Source organism: Oscarella lobularis, chromosome 4, assembly GCF_947507565.1.
Source record: "Oscarella lobularis chromosome 4, ooOscLobu1.1, whole genome shotgun sequence".
In the NCBI taxonomy this organism is placed as follows: domain Eukaryota; kingdom Metazoa; phylum Porifera; class Homoscleromorpha; order Homosclerophorida; family Oscarellidae; genus Oscarella; species Oscarella lobularis.
Window position 1 is genome coordinate 1,647,589 of NC_089178.1, and position 27,622 is coordinate 1,675,210.

Sequence of the window (27,622 nt, forward strand, 5' to 3'; positions counted from 1 at the left end):
GTGTGCAAAGTTAACGTTCTTAGTTTGGTTTTAGGTACGTCAATGTCAATGAAGGAGCTGATGCCGTCTCGCCAATGACAGCCACCATTGCTCCTCTTCTTCCACTTGAAATGTGTACGCAGACTTTGTCACAGAAGTAATGAACGTGTGAGAACTCTTAATTGTATGTCAACTCGTTTGATTCTAGAGTACTCTGATTTATTTAGGTGCAATCCTTTTCAAAAATCGTTAGAAGCAGGAGCCACAACAAGAACTGTCTGGCAGTCCATTATGATGTATTCGGCGAGTAGATCTCAAAGAAGCAAATAGGAAGCCGCCTTCTGAGGCTACTTCAACGACTATAAAGCAGCTGTTTTTGCTGTGAAAAGCAAATCGTCTTTCCTCAATGGGTAGGACGGAAGCTGCTAGATATTTCGTCAAAAGTCAAAAATAAACCGTGAAAGTGAGAACTCTCCATATTTACTTTGGCGAATTCTTAGATTCAGGGTTGTGGCACTGTGGCATTGTGGCAATGTAGCAGTATGGCAGTAAATTTTAGAGGCAGAGGAGCGTGGCACCGTGGCAACGGGGCAGCCTGCTGAACAAAGCGACAATAACATGGTATGCGCTACGATATTGCGCCAGGGTGCATCGCTCAGTTTGTACTGGTATACGGTGATACAATTACAATAAACTGCTGGCGTAAGTGCAGTGAACCAGAGATGATACTGTACTTTTTCTGCCACACTGTCACACTACTTTCACGAACATAACCTCTCATTTCCCAAGAGTACAAGCCATTTCTCTAGCTAACGGGATGAGTGTGGCACCGTGGCAGCTGGGCGGCCACGGCGCCATGCACATTGCCACAAAGCCATGTTGCCACAATGCCACGGTGCCACGGTGCCACGGTGCCACAACGCCACGCTGCCACAATGCCACGGTGCCATAATGCCACGTTGCCCACAATGATCGCAATGTCACGCGATGCTCTATGTTATGGTGTCACGACAGTCACGTTGGCACTATTGTTATGGTGTCACGACAGTCACGTTGGCACTACACCTGTATTGCCGCGTTTTTTGTCTCAAATACATTTACCTCTTCCATCACATGGCTGCACTCAGTGACATTACTACAACCGATCAAAGAACACAGTGTCAGTGCATCATTATTAAAACTACATGTAAAACTTAGCTTTCTTGTGTAATTAAGTTGCGCGCGCTAAGGCTGAGTTGCGCGCGCTAAGGCTCGTTTCTGCGAATAAGCTCACTCGTTTGTCGCGAACTCCCGGACAACTGTCAGACCGAAGGATCTCGATGGATTTGGGGTTTTCTCAACAATGCGACCGATGATCCTTTAACGAGTTATTCCACTGATCTTTGGGGTAAGAGAGGGAATGTAGTGGGTCAGTTTCGATAACTTTTTACACACTTTTTTAACGTTTTCTGTCGTAGGAGCCACTGGATTTGTTTTGAATGACACCGAAGCTCTTTTTTCCGACATTCCCGACACGTTTTCGTGTCCAGAAGTACATAAAATCGTCTTTTGTTTCTCAAACATCCGACCGAATCCAACTTTAGAGCGCAGACGCAATCGATTCGACGCAAAACGACTACATTCTCTCATCTCTGGAAGAAATAAACGGTTAGCTCGCGTATTCGGCTCCTTCTCGAACGTTCTCTACGATCACGTGATTCGCAGACTCGCAGCGTACGGAAATCCCATGGCTGCCAAGCTCACCCGAATCTCTCGTACGAAAAACACCCGATTGGTTAATTAATTGATAAATAAAATTAATTTTAGCTTCATTCTGGCGTTTGCTCGCCTCAGACGACTGCCCCGCCCACTTCTGCAATTGTCACTCAGCAACCGAAGGAGGAGGAGAAGGTTGTAGTGTTGGAACCGAAAGTGGAAGCCATTCTCTCCAAGGTGAGACTTATCCGGGCAAATTGTCAGTTTAGTGATTTTTAATTAAAATTTTTTAGAGGAGGTCTATTGCTCGAGCTCCTTTACCGGAGCAGAAGGAGTCGAAGCCCGAGCCAACGTTGCCGAGCTTGCCTCCAAATCCGTCAGAAGACGACGTGCGTGTCTTTTTCTGTAATGATATGAATTCGAATATTTTTTTTCTATAAAGGTAAAGCAGTATAAAAAACGAATGAGGATGATCAAGAATCGCGAGTCGGCGAATTTGTCGCGAAAACGAAAACGAGAGGTGAAGAAGGAGAAGAACAAATAAATAATTAATCTGGTAGAAATACGAATGTCTGTGCTGTAGGAACTTGCCGGCTTAGAGACTCAAGTAAAACGATTCTCCGAAGAGCAAGCTCAGCTGGTGCACGAGAATAGATTACTCAGAGAACGAGTTCAGCAATTAGAGGAGGAAGTGAGCTTGAATGGAACGAGAAGCAGTTACGATAATCTAATTCATTGCTTCTAAATTTAGAACGCCGTGCTAAGGTCTCAAAGGTCTGGTACGACGTCTCTGTCGACCAATCATCGGCCTGCTTATCTGTTGGCGATTTGCCTTGTGACAATGAGTCTTGGTCTTCTCTTGCCTTCTAAGTAAACGATGCGTGCCGTTGCTGAAATCTGAGTATTATTACCTTTTTTATTTTTCAGTTTGTTTTTTTATCGGGGGTCCCTTGAGAAAGATGCTAGTGGACTGGCGGCGCATCGAGCAGCGCCTGGAAGAGCTCTACTGGCATACGTACCCGGAAGGGAAGAGAGCCTGCAGCAAAGAAATGTTGAGTCGGTTTTGAGTGTAATGAAATTGGAAGAGGAGAGAAAGAAGAGCGAGAAGGCGGAGAATTATTATAATGACGAGGATAGCAGTGGAAGAAACAGCACAGCGTTGATGAGACTTCCTGAGGAGTTGATGCCTGAGACGGACAGGTGAGTATACAGTATGGTCTTGTACTTTATTAATTAATTGATTTGGGGGCGTTAGGGTTGCGCAGAAATTGACTGCGTCGTTTGGAAAGGGAAGGTTGCCTAGAAGGACTAAGGTTAGTTTCGCGCGCCTAAGGCTAAATGGGTACATATTGATCAATACTGTAATGTTAAATGGAGCCTTTGATCCCATGGAGTTTAGAATAGTTTCTGTGTTTTTTGGGGTATAGAAAAGGAGGGGAAAGTGTGCCAAGTCAACGGATCTTGTTGCCCTGGATTCAGCTAGACGAATGACGTCAGGACTGTCAATTTTTGGAAATCCTGGCAGGTGTGTGAATCTTTTTCTTTCTTTTTTTATATTGGTTATAAAGGGGTCTTTGTTAGAATTGACTACGAGGCGTTTGTCAAGGCCATCAACCGTCAGCAAGATACGTTTTACGTTGTTTCCCTCAAGGTACACGCGCCACGGCTGCAAAAGCCAATATTGCAAGATTTCCTTTCGTAGGATCACATTGTCTTCTCTGGTACGCACAACAACAAGACTCAAAGGCCCAAAATGGCTTTTATGATGCCACCACCTTTCCGAAATGGTAAGAAAAAAGAAAAATGTTTAGATTTGAATTTTTCACGTCAGGCTGTTCTAGATTCTATGAACCTTCCGAAGGACGAAGTAGCACTGCTGCAAATTGATTGCGAAGTTGTGGACACGCGAGTTCTTTCTGTTCCGTCAGCTATACTTCCTCCTCATTAGATACTTACTTACCTGACTGCTAATTAGTTAACGTAGCGTAAAAAATAGTTGAAAAGATCAGACTCCCCAAAGCGCTCTCGTCTTTCATATACGGGTTTTAGTGCACGTGAGCTTGTTGTCGAATTTGCGTTTGAGCAATGCATAGTTTTGTTGCCTTTGCACTTGCTACCGTCGTCGCTCTTTCGTCGTACGTCGACTGCAAGCCACCCAATATCGTATTCGTCCTCACCGACGATCAAGATATCAAGTTGGGGGGTTTGACGCCGATGAAAAATGCGCGAAAGCTTATTCAAGACGAAGGCGCAACGCTGGACAATTTTTTCGTCACGACGCCAGTTTGGTACGAGGGGGCGTGTCAACAGGGTGGATAATATCTGATCTCTCTCTCTCTCTCTCTCTCTCTCTCTCTCTCTCTCTCTCTCTCTCTGTCTCACTGGCAGCTGCCCGTCGAGAGCGACGATTTTAACTGGCCTCTATCCGCACAACATTCATTCGACAGACGGAAGCGGATGCATGCATATGAACGTGACGAATTCCGTCTTCGAAGCGGAAATGCTGGGAAATTGGCTCCAAAAGACTGGCTACGTGACTGGACAATACGGAAAACTGCTCAATCCCAATGGTGTAGCACCGTACTGCAAAAAAACCGGCGCCCAAAAGCTTCCGGGTTTCGATGACTATTTGACAATGTGCAATGTATGACGATGAGATCACCAACAACTCACTGTATATGTAGTAGACTGTGGTTGTCTAATTCTTAGGACGGACGCTACTTCAAAAACGCGTTTTCCTACAACGGACGATACTTTGAAAGTGGGACTAATCCCAGCGACTATCTGACGTCAATTTTAGGAAACTACACAATCAAATTTATAAACGAAGTCAAAGAATCCCATAGAGAGGTGTAGATAGAGCTAACTAATTAGCCTTTTCATGTAGGCTCTTAAAAAAGGCCAGCCCTTCTTTACCTACATAGCGCCACACGCACCTCACGTTCCGGCGACTCCAGCACCCGTAAAAACCCACGTCATTGATATACGTAAAAATGTATAGCAAATGCTTTAGTGGTATGCTGACGCCTTTAGTAATCTGACAGCTCCTCGTACACCCAATTATAACTATTCCGCTCTTGATCATCACTGGGTCGTCAGACAGCAACAACCCCTGACGGCTGATAAGGAAGAGGGAGAAATCGATGAATTGTTTCGTAACAGGTCGAAATAAATTTGTAGTTTTAATTTGCTGTATGTAACATTTTCAGATGGAGGACGCTTCTTTCAGTTGATGATCTGATTGTTGCTGTTGTCAATCTTCTGAAGTCCAAAGGAGAGTTGGACAATACCTATATTATGTTGACTAGCGATCACGGATACCAATTGGGACAGGTAAATCAAATACATCGTTCTCTCCTTATTATATTAATTAATTCCAATCGTAGTTTCGTTTGCCAATGTGTAAACTGCAAGTGTATGAGGTGTCGCAGCCATGCCGTTCTAACTATTGCGGAATTTTAGATTATTTTTCTAGCATGATATTCGAGTTCCCTTTCTCATCCGCGGACCTGGAATAGAGGCTGGGAGTCATTTTAAAGGAATATCCGGTAAGCGAACAATAACTCGTAGGGTCGAACTTGAACCGTTCTTCTCTAGGCAATGTAGACATCGCTCCCACAATCATGGAACTAGCTGGAGCCAAAGTGCCAGAGTTCATGAACGGCAAATCGTTTGTGAAGCAGGTGGTTAAAACGAAGGCTGACTCGGCGCCAGGCAGTTGGCGAGAGATGTACATGATTGAGTGAGAGAAAATTTACTCTTCCATATCGCTCCATCAGTAAATCTGTAATAGATACTGGAGCTTAGGAAACGTGACTCGCATGGATCATCTGGTTGACGGCACAAACAACACATATTTGGCTGCAAGGCTGATAAATGATACTCACAATTATGTCTACGCGGAATTCTACAACAGTCGCACCGAGGTAAATAATTTCAGTTACACCAGCATGCGTGTGTTCATTTTTACCGTGCAGTTGTCCTTTGGCACGCCAGTCGAATACGAACTTTTTGACATTGACAAAGATCCGTTTCAACTAAAAAATTTGTATGGCACTGCTACTGCTGATCAGAAATTGGTATTGTACTTTTATGATAAACTAATGCTCTAATTAAAAATCTCCCTCTTTTCTGCGTATGGCAGGTGGATGAATTCAAATTGTTCATTCATAAGGAATATGGCTGCACCGGTGCACAGTGCTCGTGAGCAGGTCTTTTGGTGCTGCAGCAAACCCACTTGTTTTCTATGTCTGTCAGATTTGTGCACGTGTTTTTTATATTTTAATTCCCAAACCCGGATGTTTACATCGGTAAAGTGCGCTACGGTAAAGTGCGCTACGGTAAGGTGCAATGGCGTTTTGTCGCCGGGTACGAAGACTTCTCTCGTCCCAGGCGTTCACAAACGTTCCTTTGGATCGTCCTCTTCCAAACGCACCTATCGGAAATCCTGTGGGAATCGAGAATCTGCCAAAACGCGTAACGCACGTCACACTCCTCGACAGCGGTCTCAAAATTGCCACCGAAGATGCGCTCGGTCAGCACTGCACAATAGGAGGTAAACCAATCGCAAATCGGCAGCCATTCGCAACGAATTTCAACGCAGCCATGGTCGATTTCGGCCCGAGATACGAAGTCGATGTAACACCCGGCGTATCCCACTTTCTTTCCAAGCTCGCTTTCCAAGTAGCAGAGGAGTAATTTCCAAATTTTGCAGAGAAAGAAACTTCTCTCTCAATTAGCGCTCCAAAACTTGGCCTTCGAGGGATTCAATTCTGGAAGAATTGGACAAGAACGGAGGACTCGCTGACTGTCAGTATCACAGGTGACGACGCATGTTTTGTGGATACGTTAGGGAAGTAGTCTAGAGGGAAATCGCGGTGTTGAAAAAAGGACACTAACTAGAGAATGATGGCCCGGTGTTCACCGTGTTGCCATCATGCAGAGCCTCCCACCGCTTACCGTACGAGAGTGCATACCATAGTGTGACGTCATAATTTTTTATGTTGTCACATATTCACGTGGTCCTTACAGCCGTTAGCTACTACAGCTCACTCCTACGTACATACTGTAAATACTTGCATGATTGCAATGTTTTCCTAATTAGGCGCTTTTCTGACGTAGTGTATTTGATAATGTGCTCTGTATTCTGTATTTGAGGGGGACCTATGCATGTGTACGGGTCATATTTCCTGTTACCCGTACACGCGTACATACCCACGCACATACGGCATGAGTGGATACTTTTGATTGTGACGTCAGAGCGTGACAATCAAAACTGTCGTTTCGGTTTCTCAGGGCATTTATAACACGGAAAATAGCACAGATCAATTGGAAATAAGGGTTTCTAAGCATTTTTTCCGTTTATGAAAGAAAAAACGCTTTATTCGCGTCGTAAATCGCCTTTTTTGGGGCACCGTTTTGAGCTCTTTGTCGCGCATGCGCTGTACGAAAAAACGGGCTTTTAAGTTACGTCACAATACCGAGCGTGACGAACAGACATACATACATACATACAGACAGACAGACAGACAGACAGACAGACAGACACTTCAGGTCCTAAGATCATGTTTGAGAGAGCCTCCCTCCTTCGTTATACGGGCTCCACCCGTACAACTGCGGTGGTCGGCTCCATAATAACTAGAGAATGATGGCCCGGTGTTCACCGTGTTGCCATCATGCAGAGCCTCCCACCGCTTACCGTACGCGAGTGCATAACATAGTGTGACGTCAAAAAGTATTACATCACACTATGTTATGACAACATAAGTTATGTTGTCACATATTCACGTGGTCATTACAGCCGTTTTAGCTACTACAGCTCAGTCCTACCTACATACTGTAAATACTTGCAAGATTGCAATGTTTTCCTAATTAGGCGCTTTCCTGACGTACTGTATAGGGCTTGTGCACAGTGACGTCAGAGTCAACGTCACAGCTTTTTGCTTGGGCATGACGCGCGTTAGGCTTTCAGAAAATGTCCTCTATTTGCGCGATACTACCTTTCTACCGCGTAACCACCATAAGATATGTAGAAGCATGATTTAGACGTCGTTCGGCGCCTATTCCGTGACATTTCTCGTGATATCGGCGAGTTATATCGATGAATGGGCGGGACTTCCAACGAAATGGGCGTTTTCGATGTGCTCTCATTCCTCACCAAAGCATCCGATTGCACCGAGACTTTACCACGTTATAGGCACATCATTGATCTTCACATTCATGGCCAAGACCAGGCAAGAAGAGGTTTAGTTTCGCACTTTGGGCCCTGTTTGTAGCACCACTTAGCGCACGTGTTTCAACGCTTTTTTTCGCTTTTTTTTCGTTTCAGTGGTTCTAACTCCCTGTGCCGTGGATTTCGTATGTCGCGCATGTCGAGAGAAGGCATAACTTTGTATCCCGCCGCGCAATCTCAAATGTTCGCACACAATTTCGCGCCGTATCACGCACCACAGCCCAAGGACGCACTGTACATTATGCAGAAAAGAACGCCGTTGGTTAATTATGTGCATGAATTAGCGTGGCTGCATTCTCAGCAGAAGCGCTGCGTCCTTGAGCTGTGGTGCCTGATTAGGGCGCGAAATAGTGTGTTCACATTCGCGATTTCGTGGCGAGGTACAAACTAATACCTTCTCTCAACATTCCATCGACGACACAGGGAGTTAGAACTACAGAAACGAGAAAGAAGGAGTTGAAGCGCGTGCGCTAAGTGGTGTTACAAACAGGACCCAAAGTGCGAAACTAAACCTCTTCTTGCCAGATCTTGGCCATGAATGTGAAGATCAATCATGTGCCTATAACGTGGTAAAGTCTCGGTGCAATCGGATGCTTTGGTGAGGAATGAGAGCACATCGAAAACGCCCATTTCGTCGGAAGTCCCCGCCCATTCATCGATATAACTCGCCGAAAACACGGAGAAATACCACGGAATAGGCGCCGAACGACGCCTATAGCATGCTTCTATATATCTTATGGTGGTTACGCGGAAGAAAGGTAGTATCGCGCAGATAGAGGACAATTTCTGAAACCCTAACGCGCGTCATGCCCAAACAAAAGACTGTGACGTCGCCTGTGACGTCACGTGCACAAGCCCTATTTGATAATGTGCTCTGTGTGTATTGAGGAGGACCTATGCATGTGTACGGGTCATATTTCCTGTTACCCGTACGTACGTACCCACCCACATACTGTACATGAGTGGATACTTTTGATTGTGACGTCAGAGCGTAACAATCAAAACCGTCGTTTCGGTTTCTCAGGGCATTTATAACACGGAAAATAGCACAGATCAATTGGAAATAAGGGTTTCTAAGCATTTTTTTCGTTTATGAAAGAAAAAACGCTTTATCCGCGCCGTAAATCGCCTTTTTCGGGTCACCGTTTTGGGCCCCATTTCGCGCATGCGCTGTACGAAAAACGGGTTTTTAAGTTACGTCACAATACCGAGCGTGACGAACAGACATACAGACAGACAGACAGACACTTCCGGCCCTAAGATCACGTTTGAGAGAGCCTCCCTCCGCCGTTATACGGGCTCCACCCGTACAACTCTGGTGGTCGGCTCCATAATTTTATATATCTTTCTTGATAGGGATGCCTTTATGTATGCCTTGACGGGATTCTCGAGTTCGTTTCCGTCTCTACTGCGCGTATTGTCCGAGTCCCTTTTTCAGCCGATCGTCACAGCGGAGGACGTCGGTTACTCTATTGTCTTGAATGCATAGTAACCAATTCATCTCTTCAGATCGATAGTCAGCGAGAAGAAGTCCAGTTTCAAATTGAAGAACTCCAGCGACGACTTGATCCTGAGCCACTTCTAACGGAACTAATACACGCAGTAAGGAAGTTTTTGAAACGGGTTTTTCAGAGCCTTGACGTCTCTTTTTCCCCCAGGCCGCATACAGGAACAATACCCTCGGCTTTTCCAAGTTCTGTCCTAGCGACAGCGTTGATCTCGTATCGGAGAAGGACGTGCTTAGCGTACTAAAACGATACTTCGTTCCGTCGCGAATAACCGTCTGCGGCGTGGGCGTTCAGCACGACTCGTTCGTGGAGACAGTTCACGAGACATTCAGTGGCGTCACACCAGCTTGGGAGGACAGAGTCGTTACACCGACAAGAGTGGACGAATCAGTATCCCAGTACACAGGGGGTATTGTCACAGTAAGAGGGCAACATTAGTCTAGGTAAAGAGTGTCCGACTCTTCTCGCTAGAATCATAGTGATAGTGAGCCTCAGCGACTCGTTTTGAATCCTCTGCCCGAGTTGGCCCACGTGGCCATAGGCTTCGAAGCGGCATCCTTTCATGATCCCGACTTCTTTCCATTTTCTGTTCTGAACGTTCTCCTCGGCGGCGGGGGCTCCTTTTCGGCGGGCGGTCCCGGCAAGGGAATGTATTCGCGACTCTACACGGACGTTCTTAATCGGTACCATTGGGTGCAAAACGCGACCGCTTATCATCACTCGTACTCCGATTCTGGACTATTCTGTATCTACGGAAGCGCCTCTCCTAATCAGGTACGCCGACAATGCACTGGGGAGTCCGTGCTAGAGATCTTTTCTTTTAAGTTACCTGACTTGGTTCAAGTGTTGATGGACGAGTTTATGAGACTCTCCAAGCCTTATGGAAGTGTATGGGCTTTTCGTGGTCACTAAAATCATTTGCAGTTTTTGGCGTATATTATAGGAAGAACTGTCTCGAGCCAAGAAGCAGTTACAGTCGATGCTAATGATGAATCTCGAGTCAAGGACGGTTGTTTTTGAAGACATAGGAAGGTATAGGCGTAGCATGGCGACTTTTCTTCTCTACGCCGATTGTCGTTTGTCTTGTAGGCAAATTTTGGCTACTGGTAAAAGACGATCTCCTGAAGAGCTGTGCGATAGGATAGGTGAGTTGCTTAGCGGTTTTCCTTTGCACACGCGCAGCCTAATTTTTCTAGAAAGTGTTACGAGTTCTGATATTCAAATGGCGTGCCAAAAGATGATGACGCAGTCTCCGGCCGTGGCTGCGTTTGGAAATCTGAGCGATATGCCGTCATATGGCGATATTGATAGTGCTTTTGCAAAAGGGGGGAGACTTCCGGGTCGAAGTAATAACTTTTTTGGTCGTTTCAAGTTTTGATTGCAGCTGTAGCTAATTAGCCGATGAATAATAAACGCGCCGGAATGTCTTTCACGTGCGTGGGGCGCCCCACGTGATAGACATTGGGAAACCTGAAGCCGTACGTGTGATTGCCATGTATGGTAGTATCACACTGTGATCACGCGCAACTGGCTCTGTGCCATAGAACGGAGCCGTGCCGGCAACAAACGTCCCTGCCCTTCCCTTGAAAAGTCCACGGCTCCACGACTCCAAAGAAGTGCACGTACTCTACCACGTGACAAAGCAGCGTGGGCTTTTTGAAGAAAAAGCGACGGTTTGTTTTCAGAAATGTCTAAGGCTCACTACCTTCCCCGCGCCCCGTTTCCTTCCTTTGCATAGCCGCGTGCTTTACTCGACCTTTTCTCGCTGCAAAGCCGCTTCCATCGTTTGGAGCGACGCAAATCCGCAAATCCATTGTCGTGCACCCGGCGACGTAAAATAAGCGGGCGGCGCACTCTGCCCGTGGGTGGGCGGTGGGACAGGGAGGTCTCAATTTTTTTCGGGGGGGCAGAGTGCGCATGATGTTTTTTGCAAAAAAAACTTTTTCTTTTCCTCTTCGGGATTTGAACCCGCGTACCCACCTTACATGCGGGACCTTGGCAGGCTTCATACGAACAAACTTATACCACTCGTCTGTGAAGCCCTCGTTACAAGTAAGGGAATTTCGAAGCTTATTATTCGACTCACGTGTCGCAGCGAGAGCGTGCTCGGGCTGACACGCCTACGTCAGCACGTGAGCGGCAAGGCGCACGCTAGTACAACGGCAGAAAACCTCGCAGCACCCCGCAGCGTCGTCGACGCATCAAAATGTTCGAGGGACTTGTCGTTGCAATACTGAACAAGTTTCTAAAGCCCTACGTAAAGAACTTGGACTCGTCGCAGCTAAAACTGAGCGTGTTCAGCGGTAAGCGTTATCGCGGAGCGCTCGAACGACGAACGCATGGCCTCGTTTAGGCGATGTAACTCTGAAAGAGCTCGAAGTGAAGCCGGATGCGCTGGTAGGAAAGCGCTGGAGCAGGCGCCACGCAATGCGGTTCCAATTTCCACTCGCACCGTCTTTTCTCCGCCCTATAGGCCGACTTGAACCTGCCTATACGAATTCGATCTGGATTTCTGCGTAAGTTCGATGGCAGACGCATGCATTCACTATTGCGACGCGTCCTTTTGCCCTCGGGGGAGGGAGGAGGAGCCTGAGATCAATCTGTCGCAAAGGGGTGTTGATGAGTCTTTTCGTGGTGTGGGAGTGGTGGGTATTGTTGTGGTTTTCACAATTCGTCTTTCGTACTGTAGAGGATCTTACGCTCAAGATTCCTTGGCGGTCTTTGTACACTTCTCGCACGGTCGTCGCAGTGAGAGGACTCTACCTCCTGGTGTCGCCTGCTACATGTGATAATTGACAACGACGTCTCGTGGTCCGAAATTCTAAAATTAGAATTAATATAGCATTCAAGTATGACAAAGAGAAAGCGGAGAAAGAAGCCAAGGAGAGGAAGAAGGAGCAATTAGAGCAGATAGAGGAAAAGAAACGTCAAGAGCAAGAGGGTGGGAGAGGGAGGACTGCGCTAGTGAGCATGCCGTGTCCTTCCTTACACGTGACTTTGTTCAGGTTCAACAAAAGACGAAAAGAGTGCCGGATTTGCCGAGAAACTGGTGACGCAAATAGTGAAGAATCTAGAGGTCACTAAATCATTTGAAAGCGAAGAGAAGGATTCTAGTGCTCCTCTTCCTTCATAGCTCACCATCGAAAACATTCACGTTCGCTACGAGGACGACGTATAAGCGATATTCTATAGCCCGTAGACGCAGTGATTATAGTGGGAGGTGTTGCTCCTTTTTTGAAGGTCTCGGATCCAGATCATCCATTCTCTTTTGGCGTGACGTTGGAAGAAGTGTCGGCACAAACGACTGATTCTAACTATAAGGAGAAAGTGATCAAGGAATCCGTTGAGAGGATCTACAAGGTGTGGCATTACGACCTGATAGACCTTCATCCCTATTAGGATATTTTCGTTGGTAGCTTTTGCAACTGAAATGCCTTTCTGTGTATTGGAACTCTGATACCAAACAACTGGCTGGGCTTCCTTTGAACGAGTGGAAGGCAAGCAAGCAAAAGGAAAACACTCTTTTTTGTTCAAACAAGTACGTGTTTTCTCTGCAGAAGAGTTTCTTTGACGGAATAGCCAGAGTTGGTCAAAGTCATCCGGAAGAGTATCAGTACGGTGAGTGGGGTAGACAAGCTTATAATTGCACCTTTGAGTAACATGCTGTTCTCATTAAACCACGCGGATTTCTATTAATTTAACGCGGGGTCGCATTCTCTTATTTAGTGTTGGCTCCTCTGACGTCATCGGCTAAGCTCATGCTGAATCAAAAGCCTGGAACTGACATGAACATACCAAGAGTATCGTCTAAATCCTAGTCATATTGTTTGCAGTTCTAAACTGATTTTCTCCTCTAGGTCTTGCTGGATTTTGTGTTAGAGCAGATCGGCTTTCACCTATCTCGACGCCAGGTAATCGATTGGCCTTATGTCAAGTCTTCTTGCCATAGTGACACCGTGACTTCAGTTTGTCCAAATAATGCACCTCATTGAAGGCTTTGACATGATGGCACTCAATTTGAAATATTTGAAATACAAGGCTCCCGGACGTCCGAAGGGCAAAAAGAATGTCTCACTTTGGTGTGATGCTAGCCTAGAGATCCCTTAATTAAGGGTTAACTTAGATTTCGTCTGTTTGTTTAGGTGGAAGTATGCCTTCAATGCAGTTCTTAAGGAAGACGTCCAGAGACGCTTTAAAATGTGGTCGTGGAAGCACATCAAGAAGTACAGGTACGTTTGATTCTTGAACGTCGCTTCTTTTTGCTTCCTTATGCACGTGATTTCGAAGACTCTCCCTGAAGTCGTACCGAGCTCTTTATCTGAAAAAGCTTCTTGGAAAAGCTTACGACAAGACCCAACTCGAGGTAATACACAATCTATTGCAGATGCAAACGCCGAACCGTTTTCACTCTTTTTCGAAGTCATTGGAAGATCATCTGGACGTTTTTAGCATTACCTTTGCGAGAGGTCTAGCAGAGGCCGATGTGAGCTCCGTTCAGTGTGACGCGCAGGCGAATTTTCAACTTTTGTGCAGGAGAGAAAATTAAAGAAAGAGCAAGAAGCGGAGAAAGCTGAACGAGCCAAAGAGGGTTTCTTTTCGCGATGGTTTGGATCAACGAAAAAGACAGACAAAGGAACGGTGGCCGTCGCTCAAGTTGCCGGTGAACAAGTCGCGATCAATTTAATTTCTCAACGGTTAATGCGTTTTCAGGCGAGACGGTTGAAATACCGGAGTCGGAAAAGAAAAAGCTCTACGACGCGATTGGCTATAGTGACGACGCGGCGATTGCCAGCTTTCCGGAAGAGGTGTGCGTTCGGCCGATTTTACACGGCGAATTGATCCGACTGCTTTCTTAGTACGTGGAACTCCGGTTGAAGTTCAAACTTGTCTTTCTCGTGGCGTCTGTCGAAGGGGAAGACGGCAGGTGATTTGAGCATCAATATTTCTTAGCGTTTCTATTTCTCCTGCTCAGTCCTATTCTCAATGCCAAATTGGATGGAGCAATGACGGAAGTGGAAATGCGACCGTCGGCGAAGGGATTGAGGTAGCTGGGCTCACAGAGCAAAGAGACGACATGCTACTGTACCTATTTCTTCAGCGTACATGCGTCGTCGTCGACTTTCAGCGTTTACGGAATGGAAGTAGATGGTCTAGTGCCAGCCCTACTCACGCCTCAGCTCACAGACCCTAGTACTAGTTTCTCTCTATTCTCTTTTTTTTGAAAGCTCAACTTTCTTCTTATCTTTTGTTTAGGCCAATCACTTGTATCTGTTGATTTTGACGTCAATCCTTTGAATCAGCCAAGAAAGATAGATCAGAAATTGAGAGTAGCCTTGCAGCCGTCAGAAATAACGGTGGACATGGTAACGATTGCCCTTAGTAAAATCTGCGCCAGTTCACGTTTTTATTTAGCCCACGATCAACGCTCTTATTGCATTCTTTCAGCTTCCCTCCGACGTTCATCTGCAGAAGTAAGCCAGCTTGGTTCCTTTGTTAGAGGAGATTATGCGTGTATATATTTCCTCTAGCGTGTCGTCTGCGGCTCAAAATCAGCTGAGCAACCTAAGGGAATCCGGACGGGCTTCAATCCAGCATGCGATAGGACAACGAAACGTACGTTGGTGCTACTGTTGATATTTCAATTGCACGTCGCACGTACTTTGCCGCTCAGCTTTTTGACTTGGCCATCCACGTGCAGTCTCCGTATGTCATTTTACCGGAGAATGGAAGATTAACAGAGTATGAGATCTCTTGTCCTTCCTTCCTTTTTCCTCCCCATGTTTTGGCATTTTCTACGCAGGTCTGCCAGCGTCGTTGTTGTAGACTTGGGAAAGTTTTCAATGAAGTCCGAGCTTCAAGACGAAATTTCTCCCGAGGTATGTTCATCTCGGATTCAACCCTCGCAATACACCGGGTTTCCTTAGCTTGCCACGCAGGAGGAACTGGACCAGCATGCATACGACAAGTTCTCCCTTGACATGACCGACTTTTCCGTCTGTTTAGCTCCTTCAAGTGATTTACATAATTAATCTTGTCTCTGCCTCTGTTCTCGTTGAAGGCGTTTGTCTCTCTTTTCTACATAGAGTCGAAGTGGGAAGAAATCCGACACTTGCCTACTTCGCCCCTGCACGTCATTCAGCCTCTCGGACTCAAAGTGACTCTCATGAAATCCATTATTCCCGACGACGTCCGTTTGGCGACGTACGATACGAATCGTAGTCAGAATTAGGGCTAGGAGTAATTCCTTCTGCTTATCTTTTCTAGCGTTAAAGTAGGTGCGACGTTGCCCTCTATTGAAGTGGCTCTTTCGGATCAGAAGATTGAAAATATAATGAAGGCACGTTCTCGCCTCTGAAATGAGTTGTCTCTTATAGCGAAAGATTTTTAGATTGTCGACAGCCTTCCTCTCCCCGAGTTGGAGAAACCACGCGAAGAGGTAATATGAAAAGTGATAGCAACAGATTTCATCAAAGTTTTATTTTGTTTATTTAGCCTGTTGTGAGTCGCACTCCTGCCGAACTGCCTTCCCTATCAAAACTTGGAGTGTCTGCTTCGAAACTTGACTTGGTGTCGTTGGACAGTGTGAGTACAATGGATTTAGAGCAGCTTCTAGACGAGCCGAGGGAAGACGACGTCGCTAAGGAGGACGTTTTTGTGGAAGAGAAAAAAGCGGATCAAAAGAACGTCATACAATTCGTCGGAGATTTTGTTATTGAAAAAATCGCAGCCGTCATGTCCGAGCACAAGAACGGCAAAGACACTCCAGTGTGCGATTTCAGTCTCAAATCGGTGAAATCGTCTGTGAAAGTGAGGACGTGGGACATGACCGTCGACGCTTCAGTGGGACCGCTGGCCCTGAGGAACCGCTGTACGAAAGGTGAAGATTAGAAACATGTACCTATGAAACCGATAGGTGACGACGCTATTTTGGTCAGACGAACCGTTGGAGATGTTGAGTTGCAGTCCTGACGCTCAGCTTCTTACCGTGAACTTTACCAAGGTGAAAGAATGTCTTTTCTCGGCTTCGTCTTTCTTATCGAGTTTTTTTTGCGTGTTTGTGTGTGCAGGCGGATCCGTCTTCTCCGGAATTCGAAACGGTGCATTGTTTGACTTTGCACAAGTTGACGGCCACTGTTTCGTCGCTCGACGTCACCGCGGAAGAACGAAGTCTTCATCGTCTCATCGATTTCTTTGTTGGCATCATTCCTCAGGAGTCGACGTGAGGCGCTTCCTTGCAACGAAAAGATGCACTACGAATTCGCGATTTTAGAAAGGCAAAGTTAATTGAAGCTGCGGACGAAAATGCTGAAAATCTTGTGAAGAACGCTCAAAGTCGGAACCGCTCATTCTAATCGATATTGACTAATCTCCTGTGTTCTTTTCTGTAAAAGCTTCTTCCCTTCCGCTAACGTCTCAATCCAAGACGTATACCCAATTTGCTGTCGAAGCGTCGCTTGAGAAATTTGGCGTCGTCATCATGTCCGACGACAGAAATCTGGGCGAGCTGCACATCCAAGGTGAGAGAGCGCGCGCGATCGCAAAGTTTGAAGGAGAAGGACGACGTCACTGATCCACTGTAGATGTCAAGACGGACGTGACCTTGAAAACTGACGTCATCGACGTAGATGTCAGGCAAGAAAGAGACAGGTCTCACAGGCAATAAATAATTAAATTCGATTCAGAATGAAAGATTTCTTTGTTCTTGACGGAGCTGAAGATACCAAATACAAGAAGGTCTCATACATTTACAATGTAATTCCTGTATTTATAGGTTTGCTTGTTTTTGTTCAGATCGTGCAGATCGTTGAAGGCTCGAACGAACTGTTTAAAGCTCACGTTAGTAGTCGTTTCTTCTTAGTTTTTCTCTTATTGTATCAACGTTTCTTTAGATCCGCATCTTCAATCGGACTGAAGACGAAAAGGAGACGATGGACTTGGACTGCGCCGATGTGGAAGTGAATGTCGTCGCGGCGGCACTGAGAATCGTCTTCATCAATGATTTTGTGCAAGCCATGATGGTGCAGTAAACTTTGACTAAATCTGCTTATAAGGATGTTTTACTGTATATGCACTAGAACTTTGCTCTCGGTTTCAAGCCCAGTGACGAGGTTATTGAGACAGCCAAACAGAAGGCAGTAGAAGCGGCATCGAAGGCTCGAGACAAAGTAAGCTAACTGGCGTCTTCCTATCACGTTAACCCTGCTTTGTTTTAGATGAAAGAGAACGTTGATTCTCGTATTCGACTCGATGTCAATCTCGCTGCTCCGTGTATCGTTGCGCCAAGAAGCAGTTCCAGCGACGAGCGACTCGAAGCCAATTTGGGTCAAATCATAGTGGCCAATCACTTCCTGCACAAGGAATCGCCTGCTTCGACTTATAAGGTGCTGATAGACTCCCTCGATGTCAGCTTGACCCAGCTCGAGTTGAAGAGGTAAAGAAAATTAGCATATTTCACTGGGCACCGGCGCAGCTTACGGTGATCATACTATTTACTATTGATACTGATGTGCCTTCTCTTGCAGGAAAGGATCATCCTCGGGATCAGACATGGTTCTTATTGAACCGGTTGAACTTGGTGTTACTGTCGATCGGTGTCTGTCGGCTCGGCACGAAGGACTGCCCATGGTCAGCGTCAAGGGAAAAATACCGAAAATTGGAGTGAGTTTTTGCCATCATTCTTGAAGCGAATGTTTATTTCGATTTTCGCTAGATTAAAGGTGGCAAGGATGACATCAATTTCGTTTTGGCCTTCTTGGACGAGAACATGAAAGTGGAAGATACGCAAGCAAAGGCCGCAGAGAAAAAAATTCAAGGTTTTTTATAGTTTGCCTTCGCGAGACGAAAGTGTATCGTTCGGTCGTTTAGAAAAACCTTCAGCGAAAGAATTGACTCCCAAGACGGAATTGACTCCGAAATCGCCGGGTCCCGCAGTCAAAAAGCCGACGCCTGGCGTTGAAGACGCGATTGCCGACGTGAGCTTCGAACTTCCCGAGGTATAGAGAGACTGTCACGCGTTCGAGTGAGGAGAGAATCGTTCTGCACTAGGTCTCGGTGACTGTACTGACACAAAACGAGACGGACTGCCAACCGTGGCTCGAGTTTTCTATCAATTCTGTCGTCGCGTCGGTGCATGTTGGGACGGACAGCGCTGAGGTGAGCGCATCGCTTCGAAAGACCATGCTGCTTGATTACACGGTAAAAGGTAAGCGGTTATCTATATAGTCTTGGTCTTCTTTTGGTGATTTCGTTTCCGTATAGGAAAATCTGGTCGCCCTCTGAAAGTCATCTCTTCTTCTGAAGAGAAAGATTTGATTTGTTTTCATTTGAACAAGGTAACCCTGCGCTTTGCTTTTCTGCAATCTCGTTTTTTGATTGGCTGGACAGGTTGATCGGGAGTCTCCCAAGTTCGACTCGTCCGAAATGAAAATCGCTCTGGACGTGACATCAATCGCCGTGAGCATTCACGAAGAAACTGTTCACAGAGCTTTGAAATTCGTTGAAACCCTGGAACTCTCCAAGTAGAGAATAAAATATCCTCGTATACCATGTCATCTTTTTTTCTTTAGAGCGCCTCCTCCGCCTCCCGTATCGCGAGATGCTGCGGATGCTGTGAAATCGACGCCGTCGTCGCCGTCGCTTTCGCCACCTCCCGAAGAGTCGTCGGCATTTTCGCAAATGACGATGAACGCCAAACTGGACAAACTCGCCATCTTGCTGATTTCTTCTCAATGTCGACTAGCTGATTTCTCTATCGACGCGCCGACCGTCCATCTTGAAATGATGTCCGACGGAAAGATGTCCGTATCGGCTAAAATAGAAGACCTCGTGCTGTTGGACGCGAGACCGTCCATGGAGAACGGAATTACAAGGTACAGTACACTCAAGTCTCCGTAAAAGTGTCTGGCAACGGTCAATTTTATCTTGATATTACATAGGATCCTAAGTCGAGTTGTTGGATCTGAAAGCAAGTTTCTCATTCAAGTGAACTACACAAGATCGGCTCAAGGCGAAAATTCAGGTAACGCTGGAGAGAGGGACCCACTGGCCTCATCGATCTTTTACCTGTTTAGTCGTGGCTTACGTCAACGACTTGCACATTGTGGGAGCGGTCGAATTCAGCCTGAATGTCGTTTACTTCGTCAAGTCTCTCGTCGTTCAAGACAGCGTTGAAAAGATCAAGGAAGCGGTGCCGATCGCTGCTGCCGAGCCGATGCCTGTCGTCGAACCGCCGTCGACGCCTATTGACGTCCAAGTCAAGATCAACAACAATAAAGTGTTTCTATTGGAAGACGCGAAGAACGAGAAGACGCGAGTAATTCTAGCGCAAGTAAGACGCCGCCTCAAAAAAGGACTTGCGCGAGCGCGCACTTTTGTTCTCAGTTTAATGGGACGGGGAGATTCTATCAGAACGAGACTCAACAGAAAGCCATGCTTGGCATGCCAGATTTCACCGTCTACACGTGCTTTTACGACAAACGAACGACCATGTCTTCTGAAGTACGCCGCGACAACTCTTCGGGTCGTTTGTTTTCTATTCTAAAATCGTCGTGATTTTACAGATTGTTAGCCCGTTGAGCTTGCAGTTTACGTACGCTCTCAGTTACGTGAAAAAGACGACGAGAATCACTGTCGAAACGCCGGCCGTGATTGCGTCGATTGGCCCGCACATGGTCCACATCATCCTCAATATTGTCAACTGTGCAACAGAAACGTGGAAAGTACGATAGCAACGTGTCTCGAAGACCGCTCTATCTCTAACCTCTGTCGCATTATTTTAGGAACTGGAGCCTCCGGCCCCGGTGATCTCGTCGTCGACTGAAACGTGTCCAAGTGGCATATGGGATCCAAAGCCCGTTGACAAGAGCAAGTGGTACTATCAGACAGGTAAGCCTCGAAATCACTGGCACAGCACCGACCTTTTTTGGCTCCGGAATGTTTTGAGAAATTTTATTCGTTTAGACAATTTGCCTCAAACGCGGATCGCAGGCAAAACGGCCTTTGACCGCCAGTCGAGTTTGTTGGAACGGCAGAGAAAATTGAGACAGACGTCATCTCAGTCCTTGGCGGCGGCGAACGTTGCGGTCGCCGAAGAGGCAAGCTGGTTCATTAGGAGGAGAACGTCGTGACGCGTTTTTTGAACCGCAGATCCTGATCGAAATCGAGCACCTTGACATAAAACTGGAGAATGAAAGCAAGGGCTGGTTCTATCCGGTCATCGCGCTGAACGCGAGCGCCAAGGCCGAACTGACGAATTGGTCTACAAACGTAAGTGTCTTTGTTTGGGATTGAACTTTACCTGCGCAGTGTTGTACTTAGCTATCGCTTGACGCTTCCCTCGACATAGAAGTGTCCTACTTCAACGAACGCATCGCGGTGTGGGAACCCCTTCTCGAGCCCGTCCCGAAATCGGAGTTCCGATATCGACGTTGGCGACTTGGAGCCATTGTCAAGCAGCACAAGATAGAAAAGCAGAAGGCGACGCCGTTTGCAATCCCAGAAACGATTGCCGAAGACGAAGAAACGGATGGCAACGCTGTCGTGAAGACGAGCGATTCCGGCGTAGACTTGAGTGCAAGAAGGGAATCCGTCGCCGAAGTTGAAATGCCGCCGCCCGCAATTGCCGTCACGATATCGTCGGACGATCCGTTGGAATTGACCGTGACAAAGACAGCGCTCTACGTGATTCAAAGACTGGTCAAGGTTAGTTTAATTCATCCCTTTTGTCGTCGCTGTCATTCCAGTAATACGAGACTGCCTTTTATTAACAGACGTGGACTGGAACGGAGGAAAATCCTGATCAGCTTTCGACTTCAAAGAGCTTGCCGCCGTATTTGATCGAGAACAAGGTTTTTTAAACGTTAAAGCAGCGCCTTTCGCTATTGCTATGCGCTTCTTTTCAGACTGGGCAAACGATAACAATAATCCCGGGAGAGAATTTCGATGTAGGTCACGACGGTGGCGTCGTCATTTAGATTTTGATTGCTCTTTTATTTTTATGTTTTCATTAGAATGAAGGAAATGAGACGGGTCTAAAAATGACCGATGGCTTGTCCCAACCTTTGCGATACAAACGAGACACTCGAGGATCCATTGACGTTCTCAGCCGAACGTTTGACGCCGACAGCGAAAATCTGTACCGCGAAGCTGCTTATCACATCAGCATAGAAGTGAGAAAGAGGAGAAAGGAGAAAGGAGAGAAAAATCCTGTACGATATTGATAGGTTGACGGCTACAAGAGAATTTCGAATGTGCCGGTGACGAAGTCTTGTCGTTTGCTCTATTACCTTGTTCCCAGTTCTACCAAACAACCTGTAGGGCAGATGTTTGGCTAAAAGTACTAGGATGCGTAATCTCCTTTCCTCGCAGACTGTTCCTCTCGTGTGCGATATAGAACTCGTTGACGTGCAGAAAGTCGTTCGAATTCGTTCGTCGTTCCAAGTGCGTAGTTTCGCTGTGCTGTTAGAGACCGTAGAGCACCTGTTCCTTTAGATTGAAAACAATTTGTCTACGGAAGTTGATCTGTACGTGAAAGGAGAGTCAAAACCCATGACTCAGCTCAAACCGTCGGAGACGTATTCTCCACCGTTGCTCACGGCGTCCACCAGCGCTTTCTCAATCAGTCCAACAGGCTCTGTGTAAGTCTGGGAAGCTCTAATTTTGTGTGTCGGGCAAAAGTGTTCTTAAGTTACAAGCCCAGCGGCGAATTTAGCTGGAAGAGTGGAAAGACTTCAAGCGGTGTAAGACACAGTTGCGTTACTTGTCTCTCTGATGCGGTCGATGGCACGAAATTTGTTGCTCGGGTTTGATTTTAATAGCATCCCCAGACGTCGTACAGAAATTCTATTTTCAGCTTATTGCTGAGCCGGAGACGTACGACAACGTCGCCGAAGTGCCAAGAGAAATACCGCATCATACGATGCATCTGTACGTGCCTTTCGTCTTGCACAATCAACTACCGCAGACGCTCAAGGGACAAGTAGAGGTGGGAGAGGAAACTATGATATAGGGAGAGACGCTAAAGAGACGTTGAACTCTAGGGCCTTGGCAAAGAATTTGAGCTATCTTCCGGAGCCAAGGAGTCATACAGCGCAATAGACGTCGATTCCTCCGAGAAAGGCTTTACCGTCTACCTGTGGACGAAAGACGACTCAGGGCTAGAATGGAACGGCCACGCCGTCTTCAAGCCACGCCGAGACGACGAGCTGACTGACGTAGAGTTTACAGCCCAATTGCCGGACGGAAAGTCAATGGCAATGGTGCAGTTTTCTTTCCTGTTTCTTTTCTTTTTTCAAGACGTCGTATTTGACAGATGTTCGGAGTGCGATTGCATTGCATGAAATCGGTAGAGGCTTACCTCTTTGTGCCGTACTGGATGGTGAATAAGACAGGAACAGCTCTCCAGTACAAGGTCGGGTCGCACTCGGAAACAACGAACGTTTTCTATAAAATCGACTCTTGTTTAGGCGGACGGAGCTTCGTACAGCGTTTCCCACGAATCGACGGTCAAGAATGCAGTCATGTTTGGTTTGCCGAAATCCGGCTCGAAAAGAAAGGCGAGAAAGAGCACCTAAAAGCAAATCGATCGCGAAAAACTTGTCGCGGCGCTTGTGTATAGATTCGCCTCAAGGCTTTTGGATCAGACTGGTCAAAATTGTTTCCGCTGGATGCAGCTGGCAGCGGCGGTAGCATCAAGTGCAAAGAAGGAAACCAAGTCTATGAGGTACGTCCGTTCTCCAACGAGATAGTCTGACTCGACTTCTCTTTGCGTTTAATTAGCTCGGGCTTCAAGTGACGCTGACTAGCTTTGGCTTGAGCCGAATTGTCACTTTCTCATCTTATCAAATCGTCGTCAACAAAACGAGCGTAACATCTCCTACTCTGGTACTAGCGTTCGTTTGCCCGAACACGTTCTTCTTAGGAGACCATTTTTATCTACGAAGGCGACAGCCACGTGCCTGTGACCATTGAACCCGGACAGGCGAGTCAATTTCCTCACGGAGCTCCTCTTTGTTGATGATTTCTTTTGCAGTGGGAACCTTATTGGGCCGAAGGGAAGTCGGGTGTCATGTCCGTAAAACTGGGATCGGTCGATGGGCCAGAATCTCCCAAATTCGCATTCAATCGAGCTCATTCGACTCTTCTCGAATTGAAAGGGAAACTCGAAGGAGTGCGGAGTCTTGTTCGTTGGGAGAGTGCTATTGTCTAATCTTTTCCACAGACGCGAGGAGTCTACGTTCAAGTCGAACTGTCCGATTCGTCGTTGATTATCAGCTTCACTCCGTACTTCGTCGGCTCGGCGCCGGTGCGCATTGAGAACAACATACGAAATGAAAAAGTCACTATCAACGTCTTTCAAAAGTTTGTGTTTATGCAAATGTTGGCAGTGCTCCATTGAAACTCTGCCCACAGAGAGGAGGAAAAGGTTCAGGATACTGTCGTCGCCGTCGAGAGCGGTTACTTGCGGATGTTTACGTGGCACAATCCGGACGGCAAACGCACTCTCTGCTGGTCGTTCCCGGAGCTCAACGCCGTGAAATATCAAAACAATCTGAAGCAGGTACAAAACATTGCACTCAATCTTTTTTTGCAAATATCAATCTGAACATAGGATTCTCACGGTAAATTTGATTTTCCTAAACGCGATGGTCTCGTTATCTACTGGGCTTCGTTCCTCGACGGTCTCCAGCGCGTCGTCATGTTCACGGACGACGAGGATGAAATGCTTCAAGCCACGGAAGTAGGTCCACAGCGCAAACCGTCTCTGTAAACAATTTCTCTTTCTCTAATATAAATCGAGGCGGCTCCTTAGTCTCGTTTAGTCGAGTCGTTTGACATTTAATGGCAGGCGAATTTCTTTCTTTCTAGACTGAACACCTTGAGCAAGCTGACGTCGAATTGACCGTGTCTATTCCGAGCCTTGGGTTATCTTTAGTTAATGATCGCCGATCGTTGACCGTGGCCTACGTGAGCATAAGCAGGTCAGCTCTTGACGAACGTAGAATATTCTTTATTATAACGTCAAGCCGTTTCAGCTCGGGGTTGATGTGGGAATTCAAGCCGGCAAAGAAGAAACGCTTTCGCCCGGAGAGCTACGAAATGTGCCAGAAGCTCGAAAAAGTCTTCGTTGATGCGTCAAAGGCAAAAGAGTCGGGTCTAGTGGTGAGCGATCTTGCACTGACTGTACAATACTGACGCGTTCTTCAACCTCAAACTTTTTCGGATGGGGTCTCAGATGGGCTACTGCGATTCTCATCTGAGACCTGCAAAGATTTGATTCTACTAGTAGTCCTTTCTTTCTAGGTTGATTTCAGTAAGGCCAACGACCTGAAGCTCATTCAGCCGAAAACCGGATCTTTACGAAGAACTCAGCACAAGGGAATTTGGTTTCAGTTCAGCATGTCGGCTCACCACTACTTCATGCACGGCATTGTGAACCGAATTCAGGTAGCCGTCGGTGCACCTTTCTTTTTTCACATGCTTACAAATTGCCTCATAGATTGACAATCAGATGAAAGAAAACGTTTTTCCGGTTGTTTTCAATCCTGTTCCTCCTCCCAAGTCAGTAGCCAGTCAAGCAGGTACGTCACATAACCGGCACGCTTCCGTATAATGCTGTAGATTTTGCTTGTGTACGTAGCTCCGAAACCTTTCCTCGAAGCGAGCGTGGTCATCAACAAAACAGAGCAGACAAACACGCTGCAAATCAAGTAAAACGCGGGTTTTTCCAGATCGGTCTACGTACTTTTGCACAGCAGCGTTTTCCTTTGACAGATACTTTATGGTATTGGTACAGGAGATGGCCGTTCGTGTTGACATGGGTCTAATCGGCTCTCTCGTTGATCTTTTTTCGCCGCAAGGTTGGGACGATTCTGGCGAAGTAGGTCAATATGCTGAGGCTAAGGAACAGTTCATTGACTTTGTTGCTTGTGTCTTTAGGCGGAACGCTTCAAGAAGGATTTGGAACTTATTCACAGAAGCATCTTAGAAACTTCGGTAAAATAGTACGCGTGCAGTGGTCTTTCTGCCAGGGAATGGTTCTCTTGTGTTAGGCAACCTATGAAGGACAGCGGATTTACATTAGTTACCTTCATCTCTCGCCAATCAAAGTCTCTATCGTGTCTTTCTTGGGGATTACAATAACTCTGTCTTGTTTCTTCTTTAGATACATGCAAGCTTTTCTATGGATGCTCCCGGCGCGGACGAGGACGAAAGCAGCAGCTTGGTTGCCTTGCCTGTCGACTTTGTGAAGGTTCTTTTGAAGTCGGTTGGCGTCGTGCTCACGGACGTTCAAGACATTGAATTGAGGTACAAAAACCATATGTATGTTGTACTTAAACGCATCTCTCTTTTCTAGATTGGCATATTTTGAATTGGTTGGTCAGTCTTGGACACAGCAGCAACTGATAGGAGGCATTCGCAAGCACTATACGACTCAGGTAACATTAATTGGTTATTTATTTGATGGCCTTTGTGCCAACTGCAGAATGTCTTCCTCCTAGGCAATCAAACAAATGTATGCTTTGGTTCTCGGCTTAGACGTTATAGGAAATCCTTTTGGATTGGTGTCGGATATCAAAGACGGCGTTTTTGACCTATTCTATGAGCCTTACCAGGCGAGTGTGCGTTGTCGGTGTAAGCATACTCGCTGGATTGTCTTCTATCTCTGTCAGGGAGCTATTCAAGGACCAGGAGAGTTTGCTGTTGGAGTCGCGTACGGCGTTCAAAGTCTTGTGAGCCACACAGTCGGTATGCCTCATTATCGTCGCTTCAACAACGGCGAATTGTCAATTTGGGGTGCAGGGGGGTTGTTTGGGGCTGTGTCGCGCGTGACGGGAACCCTCGGCAAGGGCTTGACGAATTTGACGTTTGACGACGAGCTGAAGAAGGAAAAGGCGCAGGCAAACAAACCAAAAGGCGTCAAAGAAGGATTTACGAAAGGAGCTCAGGGTCTATTTCATGTAAGATAGAAGATGCTTTATTCCTTTCGCTCGTAAGCACCAGTGCCTTAGGGAATTGTTGGCGGCATTGCAGGCGTTGTTTTGAAGCCAGCTGAAGGCAAACCTGCTCTGACGTGACGTGAACAGAGGGCGACTAAAGCGTTTTCTTTTGCAGGTGCAAAGAAAGGCGGTGTCGGGGGATTCTTCAAGGGCATCGGAAAGGGATTGATTGGTGTTGTTGCCCGGCCTGTTGGTGGCGTTGTTGACTTTGCAACGAGTACGTTTCAGGGAATAAGCAGGTGATACTGGTGCATTTATGAACTATTTGCACGCCTGAAAGATGTCTGCTTGTTCACAGTGCAGCTGACCTGGAAACGGCCGTTATTCCTAGACGCCCAGCACGATTTATAGCTCAAAACGACGTTAGAACGTTAGCGTATGTGCAAGAAATGTTGTATTGATTCGTTTTAGATTATCCATCCATACTGTTTTCACTCTGCTTTAGGAAATGGAATGCTTCAGGTTAGATACCTTGATGCCGTTTACTTTAGCCCATGCCATGCCGTGCCCTTACACCCACTATCACACCTCTTTCTTTTTGCGATAGATTGTTGACGGAGGAAAATTCGCTTCTGACGAATATTTTGCTCATACCGTTATTCTCCAAAATCCCAAGATCGTCTTCCTATTGACAAATAAGTAGGTGTTGTTGTATTCACATAAGTTGATGGTACCTAGAATTACTGTATTGTCAATCTAGGCACCTGATATTTATCAAGGAAGGCGAATTCCTTGACAGCGGAGAACAAAAGTCCGCTTTCTCAACCTCTCTTTCAGAAATACTAGAAGTCCACGAAAAGGACAACAACGCTATTATTGTTGTTTTGAAGGTCTTCCTTTCCAGGACTAGTAAAAAATTATTAATTAATAGCGTTCATGTAGACAATCAAGAAGTCATTTTTTGGAAAGTCGGAAGGGAACGAGAAAAAAGGATTCAAGGCTCCCAACAAAACAGATCGTCAGGTAAGCTTACGAATAAAGACACGAAGCTGACATTCGGAGTGTTTCTATAGTACGCTCTTGAAAAAGCCCACCAAGCGATTAGACTATTTGTGCACTGACGCGTTGAATTATTTGACTACTCTTCGTTGACTACTTTAGCTGCTGCTGCTACGGACGCGCGTTTGATGTTCGTGCGTGTGTATTTCTGCATTGCTGCTGCATTGTGTTCGTGTGTAACAGTGAAATGTTTCGTACATGTGCTCTGCTGA

The 27,622-nt window shown here is 46.5% G+C and overlaps 4 protein-coding genes across 4 annotated transcripts; all 4 read left to right on the forward strand.

Moving 5' to 3' along the window:
* The first annotated feature begins 1,092 nt into the window (after nt 1-1,092).
* On the forward strand, nt 1,093-3,694 carry LOC136185886 (cyclic AMP-dependent transcription factor ATF-6 beta-like). The gene is made up of 16 exons (XM_065973096.1): nt 1,093-1,165; nt 1,229-1,366; nt 1,437-1,510; nt 1,563-1,626; nt 1,684-1,733; nt 1,786-1,911; nt 1,968-2,063; nt 2,117-2,194; nt 2,258-2,365; nt 2,426-2,544; nt 2,602-2,874; nt 2,930-2,987; nt 3,102-3,199; nt 3,256-3,325; nt 3,377-3,461; nt 3,516-3,694. The coding sequence occupies exons 1-16, from the start codon at nt 1,093-1,095 to the stop codon at nt 3,620-3,622; spliced, it is 1,617 nt and encodes a 538-aa protein (XP_065829168.1). The 3' UTR covers nt 3,623-3,694.
* Nucleotides 3,695-3,759: 65 nt separating this feature from the next.
* Nucleotides 3,760-5,979, forward strand: LOC136185916 (N-acetylglucosamine-6-sulfatase-like). Its single transcript, XM_065973129.1, has 12 exons — nt 3,760-3,962; nt 4,063-4,318; nt 4,384-4,503; nt 4,562-4,636; nt 4,688-4,836; nt 4,884-5,007; nt 5,061-5,096; nt 5,150-5,222; nt 5,272-5,416; nt 5,468-5,600; nt 5,652-5,753; nt 5,819-5,979. The coding sequence occupies exons 1-12, from the start codon at nt 3,760-3,762 to the stop codon at nt 5,879-5,881; spliced, it is 1,479 nt and encodes a 492-aa protein (XP_065829201.1). The 3' UTR covers nt 5,882-5,979.
* A 120-nt stretch (nt 5,980-6,099) lies between these two features.
* LOC136185970 (mitochondrial-processing peptidase subunit alpha-like) lies at nt 6,100-10,895 on the forward strand. Its single transcript, XM_065973195.1, has 11 exons — nt 6,100-6,229; nt 6,278-6,357; nt 6,414-6,496; nt 9,263-9,365; nt 9,416-9,508; nt 9,565-9,834; nt 9,886-10,188; nt 10,240-10,302; nt 10,358-10,446; nt 10,504-10,559; nt 10,611-10,895. Exons 2-11 carry the CDS (start codon nt 6,280-6,282, stop codon nt 10,790-10,792), a joined length of 1,320 nt encoding a protein of 439 aa, XP_065829267.1. The 5' UTR covers nt 6,100-6,229; nt 6,278-6,279; the 3' UTR covers nt 10,793-10,895.
* A 663-nt stretch (nt 10,896-11,558) lies between these two features.
* Nucleotides 11,559-27,613, forward strand: LOC136186201 (intermembrane lipid transfer protein VPS13A-like). The gene is made up of 94 exons (XM_065973459.1): nt 11,559-11,717; nt 11,768-11,811; nt 11,888-11,930; nt 12,104-12,199; nt 12,257-12,355; nt 12,420-12,490; nt 12,548-12,586; nt 12,655-12,774; nt 12,831-12,911; nt 12,972-13,032; nt 13,141-13,214; nt 13,272-13,325; nt 13,381-13,493; nt 13,557-13,643; nt 13,702-13,777; nt 13,835-13,897; nt 13,948-14,074; nt 14,125-14,219; nt 14,271-14,338; nt 14,387-14,458; nt 14,513-14,604; nt 14,668-14,777; nt 14,827-14,885; nt 14,943-15,027; nt 15,086-15,153; nt 15,215-15,290; nt 15,339-15,426; nt 15,498-15,615; nt 15,679-15,751; nt 15,803-15,850; nt 15,907-16,291; nt 16,350-16,414; nt 16,482-16,633; nt 16,685-16,744; nt 16,801-16,931; nt 16,995-17,046; nt 17,097-17,148; nt 17,206-17,250; nt 17,304-17,432; nt 17,490-17,579; nt 17,628-17,845; nt 17,937-18,072; nt 18,125-18,227; nt 18,280-18,407; nt 18,460-18,616; nt 18,673-18,746; nt 18,799-18,932; nt 18,981-19,283; nt 19,350-19,432; nt 19,485-19,741; nt 19,795-19,911; nt 19,974-20,132; nt 20,193-20,298; nt 20,374-20,507; nt 20,560-20,679; nt 20,731-21,114; nt 21,183-21,260; nt 21,315-21,356; nt 21,423-21,581; nt 21,636-21,725; nt 21,781-21,852; nt 21,904-22,049; nt 22,100-22,214; nt 22,265-22,396; nt 22,452-22,670; nt 22,724-22,822; nt 22,878-22,967; nt 23,030-23,134; nt 23,191-23,277; nt 23,333-23,392; nt 23,444-23,581; nt 23,633-23,772; nt 23,824-23,971; nt 24,023-24,151; nt 24,280-24,392; nt 24,447-24,573; nt 24,715-24,858; nt 24,911-24,992; nt 25,052-25,121; nt 25,186-25,291; nt 25,351-25,407; nt 25,464-25,520; nt 25,577-25,719; nt 25,769-25,850; nt 25,914-26,160; nt 26,215-26,372; nt 26,424-26,469; nt 26,527-26,650; nt 26,710-26,773; nt 26,823-26,873; nt 26,959-27,050; nt 27,112-27,241; nt 27,294-27,374; nt 27,425-27,613. The coding sequence occupies exons 1-94, from the start codon at nt 11,621-11,623 to the stop codon at nt 27,470-27,472; spliced, it is 10,242 nt and encodes a 3,413-aa protein (XP_065829531.1). The 5' UTR covers nt 11,559-11,620; the 3' UTR covers nt 27,473-27,613.
* Nucleotides 27,614-27,622: the final 9 nt, after the last annotated feature.